Below are 15,371 nucleotides of genomic sequence, written 5' to 3'. Positions count from 1 at the left end.
AGAACCATATGATACTTGATACTCTCAATAGATTCTGAAATGAAAGAGCATTTGACAAAGTACAGTACCCTTTCTTTTTTTTTTTTTGTTTTTATTTATTGACTTGACAGACAAAGATCACAAGTAGGCAGAGAGGCAGGCAGAGAGAGAAAGAGGGAAGCAGGCTCCCTGCTGAGCAGAGAGCCCGATGTGGGACTCGATCCCAGGACCCCGAGATCATGACCTGAGCCGAAGGCAGCGGCTTAACCCACCGAGCCACCCAGGTGCCCTACAGTACCCTTTCTTGATCAAAACTGTTCAAACTGTAGGGATAGAGGGCACGTACCTCAATATCATCAAAGCCATCTATGAAAAGCCCACAGTGAATATCATTCTCAATGGGGAAAAACTGAGAGCTTTCCCTCTAAGGTCAGGAACATGGCTGGGATGTCCACTATTACCACTGCTATTCAACATAGCACTAGAAGTCTTAGCCCCAGCAAATCAGACAACAAAATGAAATAAAAGACACCCGAATCAGTAAAGAAGTCAAGCTATCACTCTTTGCAGATAATATGATGCTATATGTGGAAAACCTAAAAGACTCCACTCCAAAACTGCCAGAACTCATATAGGAATTCAGTAACATGTCAGGATATAAAATCAATGCACAGAAATCAGTTGCATTTCTATACACCAACAGCAAGACAAAAGAAAGAGAAATTAAAAAGTTGATCCCATTTACAAATGCTCCCAAATCCTAAGATATCTAGGAATAACCTAACCAAAGAAACAAAAAATCTATACTCAGTAAACTATAAAGTACTCATGAAAGAAACTGAGGAAGACACCAAGAAATGGAAAAATGTTCCATACTACTGGATTGGAAGAACAAATATTGTGGAAATGTCAATGTCACCTAAAGCAATCTACACATTTAATCAATCATTATCAAAACACCATCAACTTTTTTCAAAGAAATGGAACAAATAATCCTAAAATTTACATGGAACCAGAAAAGACCTTCAATAACCAGAGGAATGTTGAAAAAGAAAGCAAAGTTGGTGGCATCACAATTCCAAACTCCATGCTCTATTACAAAGCTGTCATCATCAATACAGTATGGTACTGGCAGAAAAACAGACACATAGATCAATGGAACAGAATATAGAGCCCAGAAATAGACCTTCAACTCTATGGTCAACAAATCTTTGACAAAGCAGGAAAGAATATCCAATGGAAAAAACAAACAAACAAACAAAAACACAAAAAAATAGTCTCTTCAACAAATGGTGTTGGGAAAATTGGACAGCCACATGCAGAAGAATGAAACTGCACCATTTCTTTACACCACACATGAAAATAGACTCCAAATGGATGAAATACCTCAATGTGAGACAGGAATCCAACAAAATCCTTGAGAAGAACACAGGCAGCAACCTCTTCAACCTCAGCCACAGCAACTTCTTCCTAGAAACATTGCCAAAGACAAGGGAAAAAAGGTAAAAAATGATCAGATCAAAAGATTTTGCACCAAACCAAAAGACAACTGACAGAATGGGAGATGATATTCACAAATGGCATATCAGATAAAGGGCTAGTATCCAAAATCTATAAAGAACTTATCAAACTTGGGGCCCCTGGGTGGCTCAGTGGGTTAAAGCTGCCTTTGGCTCAGGTCATGATCTCAGGGTCTTGGGATCGAGCCCCATATTGCACTCTCTGCTCAGCAGGGAGCCTTCTTTCCACCCCCACTCTGTCTGCCTCTCTGCCTACTTGTGATCTGTCTTTCAAATAAATAAATAAAATCTTAAAAAAAAAAAACAACTTATCAAACTCAACACCCGAAGAACAAATAATCCAATCAAGAAATGGGCAGAGGTGTTGAACAGACAATTTTGCAAAGAAGACATCCAGATGGCCAAAAGACACATGAAAAAGTCCTCCACATCACTCAGCATCAGGGAAATACAAATCAAAACCACAATGAGATACCACCTCACACCAGTCAAGTCAGGAAATGAGAGATGTTGGCAAGGATGCGGAGAAAGGAGAACCCTTCTACACTATTGGTGGGAATGCAAGCTGGTGCAACCACTCTGGAAAACAGCATGGAGGTTCCTCTAAAAGTTGATAATAGAGCTACCCTACGACCCAGGAATCGCACTACTGTTTATTTTCCCTAAAGATACAAATGTAGTTATCCAAAGGAGCACGTGCACTCAAATGTTTACAGCAGCAATGTCCACAATAGGCAAACTATGGAAAGAATCTTGAAGTCCATCAATATGTTAATAGATAAAAAATATGTGGTATATAAACACAATGGAATACTATGCAGCCATCAAAAGAAGTGAAATCTTGCCATTTGCAATGATGTGAGTGGAACTAGAGGGTATTTATTATGCTGAGCGAAATATGCCATTCAGAATAAGACAATTATCATATGATCTCTCTAATATGAGGAATCTGAGAGGCAGGGCAGGTGGTTTGGGGAATAGGGAAGGAAAAAATGAAACAAGATGGGATTGGGAGGGAGACGAAGCGTAATCTCACAAAACTGAGGGTTGCTGGGGGGAGTAAGGGCAGGGAGAGGGTGGCTGGGTTATGGACACTGGGAAGGTATGTGATATGGTAAGTGCTATGAAGTGTGTAAACCTGGCAATTTACAGATTGGCATCCCTGGGGCAAATAATACATTATATGTTAATAAAAATAATTTAAGAAAAAAATGTTAAAACAAACAAAAAAGAGTGAAGTACTGATTCATGCTACAACCTGGATGAACTCTGAAAGCATTATTCTAAGTAAGAAGACAGTTCAAAAAAGATCACACATGGGCACCTAGGTGGCTCAGTTGGTTAAGCACATCCCACTCTTGATTTTGCCTCCGGCTATGATTTCAGGGTTGTGAATTTGAACCCTGCATAGCGCTACCTCCATACCACTGGGTATGGAGGACTGCATAAGATTCTCTTTCTCCCTCTCTCCCACCCCCTCCCTACTCCCTCTCTTAAAAAAATACATATATTTATGCAAAATGTCCAGATTAGGAAAAGAAATGGGAGACAAAAAGTAGATTATTAGTTGCTAGGGGCTGGAGGCTGAGGGAGTAGAGTGTGACTGCTTAATGGGTATGAGATTTCCTTTGGGGACAGTGAGATGCTTTAAAAATAGTAGTCATGGCCATACAACCCTCAGGACACTAAAAACAACTGAACTGTACAAATTTAAGAGAGTAAATTTTATGATATGTGAATATGTTCTCAATAAAGCTATTATTAAAAAACAATGCAAAGGGGCCCATAATCATGTACACATCTTCCCATTTATAAATATTAACTTATAAATGATAGTTGAATTCATCTCAATTATAAAATTCTTTATGACTGAATATGAAATTGAGAAAGAAATTATCAACTATTAGAATTTAAGCACAGTACTCTGAAGATAAACACAGTTTTTGAATCACAAGTCAAAGAAGGATGAATTTATCAAAGAAATGATCTCTTGCAGCTTCAGCTGTCAGCAAGTCAGCTCAGACCTACTCCCAATTATATTTCAACACCATAAAATGCCAATGTGTGTGCCAGAATTCTTCTAAGTATCAAAGAATACTTTAAAGAGGAGAAATAAATATTAAACACAAACTAAAGATACATGTGAAAATACCGTGTCTTCAACCATAACCAGATACAAATGTGTTGTTGTCACTGGATGTCCCCAAATAATCTAATATATAGGTTGGAAACTAAGTTCCTCAAATATTGACAAGGAGAAGTTCTGTTTAACTCAGAGTTGACGACTAGTAAACAGTCTCATGTAGCTATGGTTTACTGATAAGAATACCAGACTTCATGTTTGAATAGTTGTCATTAAAAACCAGCTGCACAACCTATACAAACGAAAATGATTCCTATATATTGTGCTTGCTTTAACTCTCCTATACCTCTTTCTTTCACCTATTTTTTTTAAAAATAGCACTAAGTATTGCTGTGAGGTGTAAATGAAAATCAAATGCTGAAAGAATCTTATGTATGGTCGGTTATCCATAAATAGTTATAATATCTGAATCAACTCATTTCAGACAGTATATAATAAAAGTAATGTATTAGTAAAACTATGCTAAATAAATAAATACATTTCAATAATTTAGATTGCATTTTTAAGGATTTTATTTAGAGAGAGTGAGAGGAGTGCGTGAGAGTGGGGGTAGGGGCGAAGCAGACACTCTGCTTGGTACAGGTCTGACAACCCTGAGATCATGACCAGAGGGGAAAGCGAGTCGGAACTTAACCAACTGAACCACCCAGGTGCCCCTAGAATCCACTTTTATATGTTGATAAGATCTAAGGATAATTCTTAGGAATACTTCTTAGTATATTATTCATGCCTTAAAGGAAGTTTTTTATATAATGAAAGAAAACAAAGAATGTGTCCCTGTATGCATCGCTAAAATGGCAGAAGACCTAACATATGAAACATTACTTGGAATCTTGTGATTAGGATAACAACAGAAGACTTTTAAATTCTAGCATTAACAAGCAAACTTCTGTGATTTTAAAGGCCCATGAGGCACAATGAAACATAACACTGAGAAAGTAATTTTTAAACACTGGAGGAGTGACCATTTGACCATTCGGTATAGCAGTCTGGCCAAACTATGAGTAACAAGCAACGCAGCAAATACAGCCCATAAATAAATATCTATGTTTCAGAAGGATTAAAACATAGTATTTGTACGTGGAGGCACCTTTTCATTGTAATAAAACTTAAAAGGCGACTCTCTTCTTTATCTAAAATAGTTTCCTGCAAGAGAAAAAGAAAACAAAAAAATGATTCTCTCCTTTCCAGCTCAACAGAGAAAGTCACATAAATCAAAATGTCATCAGAGACTAGTGGTACTGTAATACACAGCCCATCACAGTCTTCACAGTGTCTTAGATAAGTATCACTGAGGCAAAAAGATGAAATAAAATCCCGTGAGGTTCTATACAAAACCTCTCACAGTAAATGAACAAATACCCAAGGATGCCCTTTGGGGTCCTGTCTCTATAGGAAGAGTGAAATCACTGAAAGTAGAAGTCCATAAAACCTGACTCCGTATCTCATGGCCACTGGGGTACAACACTCCTGACAGGCGATGTCATATTATTCAATAGGAGAAATTAATAGAGAATCCATTTTTTTCCTAAAAATATAATTCCTTTCCCAGATACCCTTGGGTGTACCTTATTATTTTTATTGTAGAGTCATTTCCAAGGAATGTCAACAGATAAACTAAGACTAAGGTCAAATATAAAAATCTGAGTATATGTGTTTAGAAGAATGAAAACAGTTAAAAAGATAAATAAAGCCTCTAAGAAAAAGAGGTAACACTATGCCTTTTGTAGCACATTTTAATTCTTTATTAGATCATTTTCTTTTATTTTAACCACAATCCTGTGCATTATTTGGCAAAGAAGGGCTATATAATATGCAATTAATATAGAAGATGGATCAGGAAAATAAACATTCCAAAAAGTACATACATTGGAAAGACTCGGGAATTTCATTTTAAATAGTTTTAAGAAAAATTCAAAACTAACAAATTCTCCAAGCTTAGATTTTTTTGCAGGGGTAAGTATACATATGTATATTAATTTCTTGATAACCATTATAGATAAAATCATGCATAAACAGATGCATGGATGGATGGATGAATAGATAAATGAAAGAGTTTCACATTTCATTTTTTGGCAGTGATTTCACAATGTATTTGTCATGCATCAGAGTTAAAATCAACGGAGTGAGACTCCGAGGTCTCAACTGCATTTCCTTGCTCCTACAACTGATTTTATGCTCAATTAATTTTATGAAAAACACCTTTTGTTTTGTGCTCTCAGTTACTACAGGAAGTTAAAAAACAGAACTGTTGCTCTGTAGAAATAATGCAAGCCATTCAGGAAAAGCACAACTCACAAACTTGAATGAATTCCCATCAGATTATAAACAGTATTGATAAAATTTACCATGATTTGGTCTGGTTTTTATTATGTCAAAATGTGATGTACTTTAAGAAACATTTCTTAAGAATTGAGCAAGATTTTTCTAGGAGATATATTTACTGAAAATCCTCAGATGTTCAATCAATCAGAAAACAAAAAGTTTCTAAGAGCCCATCCCCTACCAGCTTCAGTTTAGCCAAGTCCAAGATGTGGTATGGGTCCTTGCCACCTAAGTATGTGCAATGTAATTGACGAGGCAATTTATAAAAGATATATGGGAACATTATATACATAAAAGAGAGAGAAAATAATTTATTTCCCCTAGAAATTTTGAGTTTAAATGATTCTTTAGTACCTGACCTAGGTACCTGCGTGGCTCAGTAGCTTAAGGATCTGCCTTTGGCTCAGGTCATGATCCCAGGGTCCTGGTATGAAGACCTGAGTCAGGCTCCCTGCTCAGCAGGGAGTCTGCTTCTCCCTCCTCTCTGTGTGCTCCCACTAATGTGTACACACACACACACTCTCTCTCTCTCTCAAATACATAAGTAAAATCTTTTAAAAAAAAATACCGAGGGGCGCCTAGGTGGCTCAGTTGGTTAAGCAACTGCCTTCGGCTCAGGTCATGATCCCGGAGTCCCGGAATCAAGTCCGGCATCAGGCTCCCAGCTCCCTGGGGAGTCTGCTTCTCCTGACATTTTCCCCTCTCATGCTCTATCTCACTGTCTCTCTCTCAAATAAATAAATAAAAATCTTAAAAAAAAAAAAAAGTACTGGACTGACACTAATGAGTGGAGGGCAAGTATAACTTAGGGGTTCAACCTCAGATGTAGAAATAGCTTTCATTTACCCAGGCCAGTGAGTCTCAGGAAAATGAGGAACTCTGTAATAAAATTCTAGGAGACACAGGGTATTTTTTATCAATGGGAATAAATTAATAGGAAGATAAAGCTTTTCAATCAGAAAGTAACTTCATGGAAACTTTCATGGAAAGAATGAATATAGAAAAAAAATCAGTATCATTTTAAATCAGGCTATACTTCAAAGATATGCAAATATTCCTTTTTTTTGCATTTAAGACAGAATCAGACATAAAATTATATTAAATGGGGATTTGAGGTAATTGGAATTGCATTCCATAAAAAGAGGTTGTATATTATGGCTCAGATTCTGTTTATGGTTTAATTTTAAAACCTTCTCTTGTCTGGCTCAAGATACTTTCTTACTTGTCTTTAGAAAAGTTTTCAATTTAGTTAAGGAAATACTGATAATCAAAACATCCATTCATGGAAGTTTTAAACTTAGGACATTTATTTCATACGATTCAATAATTTTTTTTTAAGATTTTACTTATTTACTTTTGACAGAGAGAGCGGGAGCGTGCAAGTAAGGGGAGCGGCAGGCAGAGGGAGAGGCCCTCTGATGTCATGACATGAGCCGAAGGCAACAGCTTAACCCATTGAGCCACCCAGGTGTCCCTCAATATTCTTAATAGCAACTCTATAATATTCAAATTCAGTTTTTGGTTGAATTAAGGACATTTAAGTTTCTGATTTGAAAAGTTCTTCAATCATTTGATCTTAATATCAGAAAGAAAATATTTATTAAAAAAAGAATGAGACATTCTTATTATCCTAGATATATTTCATTAATAGATAAATCAAGCAAGTGGTAGGTATGTGTGTGTTTGTGTATAAAATTGGGGTGGGGCTAAATATCAAAGAAACTACCAAAGTAATTTAATTATTGTTCCTATAAAACTAGATTTGAGGGCTATTTTTTACTCCCACCACAATTTTCACAAACATTAGATTGAGGAAATTTAATCTGGATACCTTCTTTGAATATATATTTCTACTTGTATCACTTAAACTATAGACTGGCCTGAGTGGCATATATGAATGATAAAAATAGATTATGCTGATTTGGTATTTATTATTTTAATTGCCCCCAACTAGCACAGAGGTTGAAATGTCAGCCTCAGCCAGCCTGAAGGCTACATTTTGGAAAGGATGCTTACTAGCTCTGCGACATCAGGCAAGTTAGTTAAACTAATGTGAAAAAACACAAAGGTGTGATAAATAAAAGAGATGGTACTTAGGATATATTATTAGTAATAGCTCTTACAATACATTAGGTAAGAAGAAACAGCAATTTTACCTCTTATAGTTAAAAAAAGATTTATGTTTACTGTTCTTACAGGAGAGGTCTTTGACCAAAAATTTCATAGGAATTGCCTTTAAGTGTGTATTTGTCAGTCTATAAAGAATTATCCAGGGGTTCAGCAGAAAGAAATGCTGCTATTACTGGGGGAAAAAAAATCCAAGTAAATATGGACCTTTTGTGTTAAGACTGTTTGGGTCTTAAAGATATAATCTTTTCAATCTTACACCCCACTTCTTTCTTAAACTCCTATAATTTCATTCTTCATTTGATTGCTAATGCTACTCATGGGATCCTTTTCCTCCTACCGCTCCTACGTTTATTCTGGTAATGGATTTCCTAGTTTATTTGGTTCCGTATTTTATTGTTTCTCTTTTCATTTTTTTCAAATAATTAATTCTGATTTGGTGGGACAGTCAGTTATTTCAACCAATTCATGATGTCAGGGTCCTGAGATCAAGCCCTACCTCAGATTCCAGGGTCAGTGCAGAGCCTACCGGAGATTCCTTCTCCCTCTGCCCCTCCTGCTTGTGTTCAGGCCTCCCGACCCCCTTCTTTCTCTCAAATAAATGAAGTCTTTAAAAGAAAAAACTACACACACACACACACACACACACACACACACACACATACACACACACATTTAATTTCACCAATCTTGTTATCTCCTTTGACTGCAGTATTTCTTGCTCTCAGGTTGCTATTTTTTTTTTCTTGATTTGCCCAATTTAATACATCTTCATAAGAATAAAAATAAACATTCTTTTTGCACAACACCCAGTGCTCCATGCAAAACGTGCCCTCCCCATTACCCACCACCTGTTCCCCCAACCTCCCACCCTTGACCCTTCAAAACCCTCAGGTTGCCCCAACCTCCCACCCCTGACCCTTCAAAACCCTCAGGTTGTTAAATAAAATGGGAAAAAAAAAAAAGAATAAAAATAAACAAATATTAAGTAAATAGGAATGGGTGGGAATTTGAACATGTTTTGCTTTCTGAATTTATTTTTATTTATTTATTTTTAATTTCTTTTCAGCGTAACAGTATTCATTGTTTTTGCACCACACCCAGTGCTCCATGCAATATGTGCACTCCCTATTACCCACCACCTGGTTCCCCCAACCTCCCACCCCCTGCCCCTTAAAAACCCTCAGGTTGTTTTTCAGAGTCCATAGTCTCTCATGGTTTATCTCCCCTTTCAATTTCCCTCAGGTTGCTATTTTTAATTAATTTTTTTATATTAACTAGTGCTAGTGCATTATTTAACAAGTCAAATTAAGACTTCTCTGCTTTTGTCTATAATTGAGTAACAACAACTAGGTTTATTGTCCCCTTTCCCCTGCTTATGCAAACAACTAGAAAATAGGACAAACTATATGAAACATAAAACAATCGTTACAGAAGTTTTAGGGATGCCTGGGTGGCTCAGTGGGTTAAGCCTCTGCCTTCAGCTCAGGTCATGATCTCAGGATCCTGGGATGGAGCCCAGCATGTGGTTCTCTGCTCAGCGGGGAGCCTGCTTTCCTCTCTCTCTCTGCCTGCCTCTGCCTACTTGTGATCTTTCTCTCTGTCAAATAAATAAATAAAAATTTAAAAAGAAAGAAAGGTTTTTAACTGGTAAAACCAAGTATTAGAGAGAATCTGGTACAACTGGAAATTCAAGAATAAAGACTGAACAGCTACTCTACAAAACATTTTGGCAGTTTCTAAATGTCTAAAAATTAAACTAATACTGGTGAGTACTATGGAAGGTGTAAGCCTGATGATTCACAGACTTGTACCCCTGGGCCAAATAATACATTATATGTTAATAAAAAAATTAAACTAATACAGTGCAACAATTCCATTCCTAGGTATTTACCCCAAGAAACTGGTTCATTTCATCTAAGTTACTAAATTTGTGCATAGAGATGTTAATAAAATACTTCTATGATTCAAGGATTTATGAAATCATACATGTAAAATAGTTTGCTAGTTGTATTAGCAAAAGAACAATATGTAAAAACACTCCACAATCCCGCAATTACCAATTTAAAAATGTGTTTTTAGGGGTGCCTGGGTGGTTCAGTGGGTTAAATCCTCTGCCTTCAGCTCAGGTCATGATCCCAGGGTCCTGGGTCAAGCCCCACATCTGGTTCTCTGCTCAGCAGGGAGCCTGCTTCTTCCTCTCTCTCTCTGCCTGCCTCTCTGCCTACTTGAGATCTCTATCAAATAAATAAATAAAATCTTAAAAAAAAAAAAAGTGGTTGAAAGGTGGGGTGCCTGGGTGGCTCAGTGGGTTAAAGCCTCTGCCTTCATCTCAGGTCATGATCTCCGGGTCCTGGGATCAAGCCCGCATCTGGCTCTCTGCTCAGCAGGGAGCGTGCTTCTCCCTCTCTCTGCCTGCTGCTCTGCCTACTTGTGATCTCTCTGTCAAATAAATCTTAAAAAAAAAAAAAAAAAAGTGGATGAAAGGTCCAGCACTGTATTGCCCAAACTGTACTGAACATTAATGTTAGTTGTGGCACTGAGTTTTCAAAACCTCACAAACACAAAGTAACATTTTTAGGTAGAACAACAATAGGAGTATGTATCCATGTAGGTGAGGTAAAGAGGAAGGTCAGTTTCAGTGTTAGTAATCTGGCAAGACAGTGATATTAAGATTCCTAGTTTAAGAGTAAAATATTTTACAAACTGTAAACGTGCAACAAATGATTTTTACTCTTACTTACTAGAAAACTAAGGAATCCATATACTAAATTTGAATAAAGTAATAGGAAAACAAGAATGCATCTTTGCTTATCTACGAAAAAAAAAAAAAAACAAACCCACAAAGTTCTACTACAGTTCAGAAAGATTTTATAATACAGAGACCTAATGCTCATTAAGGAAGAGATAAGAAATATACTACTGGGGCACCTGGGTGGCTCAGTGGGTTAAGCCGCTGCCTTCGGCTCAGGTCATGATCTCAGGGTCCTGGGATCGAGTCCCGCATCGGGCTCTCTGCTCAGCAGGGGGCCTGCTTCCCTCTCTCTCTCTGCCTGCCTCTCTGCCTACTTGTGATCTCTTTCTGTCAAGAAAATAAATAAAATCTTTAAAAAAAAAAAAAGAAATATACTACTAAGTTAGCTATTCTTCAAAGTGAATTAAATACTCAGCTGGGGAAGAGGTGACAGGTGTAAAAAAAAGAAAAAAAAAAGGAAAAGCCTTAGATAACACTGATAATACCAACCTTTCTTCATCATCTCCTGTACTTGACAGAAAATAACCTTTTAAAAATTTTACCTGTGCTCGCTTCGGCAGCACATATACTAAAATTAAAAATTTTACCTGTGATACTTTTATTCAGCTTAATTATTCTGTGTACAGTGTAGCGTATGTTAATCTCCACTTCATATTTTCTCAAAATACTGTCATCATCTTTTGATCATGTCAAATATTTCACATACTCCACTCCAGTACACCTACACTGAAGAGCAGCACATTTCATTAAGGGAAATGTATGAGTAAGATTTTTGTTCAAAATCTTAACAAAGGCTAATAAACTATTTTTTTTACTCATCCCCATATTAAAAACACTCATCCAAAGAACTGAATTACACTCATTCCATTATGATATAAGAGTACAATGTGTTGTAATGAACACTGATCAACAAATTATTGAATACATTAAAATACATTTCATTAAGGAGGGTGTTTTGCTTTACATACCTGCAAACTGCCAAAAAGTGTCTCAGTTTCCTAGTATCAGATGCTACAGGCTTCTTAAAGACAAAAGTCCATAAAACAGTTTAGTGCAGTGTTTGTAGCACACAGTGCAACTTAATTCAGATGGTGTTCTGACAGCTCAATCTAAGCAAGGATAGAGACAACTGAAAAATAAGTCTTTAAGAAGCTTGTCATTTTAGAGCTAAATTTTAATAGCATGTGAAAGTTTAAAGCCAGACTTTAAATGCACAAAACTCTAGAATTTCTTTTTTTTTTTTTTTAAGATTGTATTTATTCATTTGACAGAGCGAGCCACAGCAAGAGACGGAACACAAGCAGAGGCAATGGGAGAGGGAGAAGCAGGATTCCCGCCGATAGGGCAGCCCGATGTGGGCTTGATCCCAGGACCCTGGGATCATGACCTGAGATGAAGGCAGACCCTTAATGACTGAGCCACCCAGGCACCTCAAAATTCTGGAATGATTGTATAGAAAAATAAATCTGTAACGAAAATTTGGCACTGAATGTGAAGGCTCCACCAGTTTTGAGCAAAGTGTGAATAGGTTCCAAGAGGGACAGAGCAAGGAAATGAGAGGCTTAGCTATTTCCCAGCAGACACTTTCCCTCCCTCTTCTTGATTAGAGTGGCCAGAGACTGCTGGAAAAGCTTCAACAAAACCGCCTTGAGGTGGGATAGCTAGGTACTTCAGTGACCTTATAGCCCCTTATAGCCCAGAATCCCTCAGCCATGGCGAAGCCCTGTGTGGCAGTGGTGGGAATGATTTTCTCATATAGTTTCCCAATTATGTCTACATCATCTCTACGATCAATCACAGTTCTCACTAGGACAATAAGGGTGTGGAGACCATGGTGTTGTACTGCAGGATACCTCTTTGCAGAGATTGTTAAATGACTGAGGACTCAAAGGAAAAAAAAATTAAAATATATCTGTTTGTGGAGAAGACAGAGGTATAAGCTATCATCATCATCTTTTCTAGCTCTATTCCATTAAGACTGATGTTTTTTCCATCTACCATAATATTGGCAACATAGGTATTAAAGACAGTAGGGACTTATTTTCCAGGAAATGTGTTGGCTGTGTAACTGGTCAGTAGGCAAGTTTTCCTTTACACCCATCTCCCACCACCACACACATCAACTGATGGCCTGCACTGGGCCATTTGACAGGGCATTGCTCTAGGTATTGAGAAAGAAAGGAGGTTGGCTAGTCCAAAACCCAAGCTTCTCCTTTACCTAAACTGGCAGGTCAGATATTTAGGAACTAGCTCCTTCCTATGTAATATTGTGGTTTTGTGAGTGAAATCCCTGGACTGAGAATGGCAATCTAAAATCCCTTGTAGATGTCGGACACTGGCGGTTGACTCTGTGTCTCTGTGGTACAGTTCCCTCATCCATCAAATAGAGCACAATAAGTACAGTTATGAGTATAAACTAAGATTATATAACTGAAGTGCTAAAAATAGTACCTTGGGGGTGCCTGGGTGGCTCAGTGGATTAAAGCCTCTGTCTTGGGTTCAGGTCATGATCCCAGAGTCCTGGGATCGAGCCCTGCACTGGGCTCTCTGCTCAGCAGGGAGTCTGCCTCCTTCTCTCTCTCTGCCTGCTACTCTGCCTACTTGTGATCTCTGTCTGTCAAATAAATAAAATCTTTAAAAAAAAAAATAAATAAAATAAATAAATAAAAATAGTACCTTGATTTCAGTAAGTGTTCCATGAATGTAACTTACTATGAAATGAGCACTACTACAACTTCTCAATTGCTCTCGCATTTGGCCTGATACATTTATTGTCATGGATCTTCTCCCGAGAATTAGTATAGTAATAACCCCAAACAGAACAAAAGAAAAACAAAAATAAAGCAAAACAAACAAACAAAAAGTAGCAGTAACTTTGCTTAAATGGAAGTAGTGAACCCATTTGTAGTCACTAGCACCTTATATATAATATGAAAGCATTTCTGTATTCTTCCCCAAAGGAACGGCAGTGACAGCCAAGGTTCTCTACTCGGTTCGCAGTAGAACCCTACCTAGCTCATGGGGTAGGGAACTCTGGGTGAGAACTTCAAAGACTAGACTGGGATTCATTTTTCAGGAATAAATAGCTAACATAACATTTCTCAGCAGTAACTGATTTTTTCATAACATTATATTCATCTATCCCTGGAACATGGTTCTCTGATTAAATAACAATATGAACAAATCATTTTTGATAGAGGTTATTTCTATCAGATGTAGTTTAGACTTTGGAGAATGTAAGAGTTTGGGGACAACCCATTATTTATGTAGAGATTTCAATATCATAGTGGTTGTACTCTAAGCTAGAATAGCAAATATGTAAAGCCTAATCTCTTGAGAGGGCAAAAGTCTCACAGAAATAGTAATAAATCTAATGATGCATAAGCATTCAAAATATTAGACAGTGAAAAAATATTCTAATCAAGCTTCTTCAAATCAGTCAAAAAGGCAAATAATGACATTTATTATCATTATATAATGCTTTGTGAAAAATGTACTTAACATGATAAATGATTTTTCAGATATAAAACCAATGCTGGTCAGGGAATCTGCCCTATTTGGGGAAAGGATTAATATACTGCTACTTACACAACTAGTGTTCTAAATATCCAGTGGTATATTAAATTGTCTGTGACCTCTACAGATTAAAAAAAAAAAAAGTTTTAAATTTCTTCTACTTAAACTATATATAATATAAATATATTATTCTTTATAAAATATGACCTAAATATGAGCCTGATTTTCTCCAAATTCTTTAATTTTCAAAACCCTTGATAATAAAAAGTACCTACTAAAATGTGTGTCTGCATCACTGTGAACTCTGACCACTTAGAATCCCAGATTAAGGCAAACTAGGACATAGATCATTTTGCCTTAGAACGTCTGGTGACTTTTTGATCGACTGGCACCAATTCTCCTTCATAACAGCACCAAAATTTCTTATTATGATTATTTTAAAGCTTAACTTCTTAGACTATTCCACACATTTCTCTATAGCCTTTACATAAGTGGTCGGAATCAGAGTCTTTTAGTTGTATCCAAAGTTCCAGATCTGATACAAAATCCTCCAAAATTTTATTCTATTCCACTACACTATGGAAGTCAGGCAATTCTGACACAATAGAATTTTTTAGGTCTGGATATTATAATTTCCTTAGAATACAAGTTCTAGTGTCTGGCATTTCTACGGCTGTACAGATAACAAAGACCAGAAACTTTTCTCTCTCCAGGATACTTTTCTCTTGTTATTCCTTGATTCACAGCACCAGCAAGTGCAGCATTAGATATTGAATATATCACATTATCTAAATTGTACATGCTACGCCCAGAAGGTTATGAGCAATTGTGTGGTAATCTAAAACAATTAGTTTAGATGCTAAAATAAATTCTAGAAACAACAGAAAAATCTCGTGTGTGTTCACAAGTTTTATGCTTTAAAGAAAAATTAGCCAAGTGTAAGGTGTGGGAGGATTCAAAAGCTCTTCTTCTGATTTATTCCAATTTTGTTTCAATCTTAAGAATA

The 15,371-nt window shown here is 36.8% G+C and overlaps 1 protein-coding gene across 1 annotated transcript in view; it reads right to left on the bottom strand.

Annotated features, from left to right (window-relative positions):
• Window positions 1–15,166, bottom strand: part of LOC123956059 (propionyl-CoA carboxylase beta chain, mitochondrial-like) — a 39,036-nt gene extending 23,870 nt beyond the window's left edge. Inside the window, 3 exon segments of the mRNA XM_046028317.1 lie at window positions 11,818–11,870; window positions 12,519–12,655; window positions 15,037–15,166. Coding sequence (XP_045884273.1) covers window positions 11,818–11,870; window positions 12,519–12,655; window positions 15,037–15,166 — 320 coding nt within the window.
• Between the last annotated feature and the right edge of the window lie 205 nt (window positions 15,167–15,371).

Source organism: Meles meles, chromosome 14, assembly GCF_922984935.1.
Source record: "Meles meles chromosome 14, mMelMel3.1 paternal haplotype, whole genome shotgun sequence".
Classification (NCBI taxonomy): domain Eukaryota; kingdom Metazoa; phylum Chordata; class Mammalia; order Carnivora; family Mustelidae; genus Meles; species Meles meles.
This window is presented reverse-complemented; position numbering and strand designations above follow the sequence as displayed.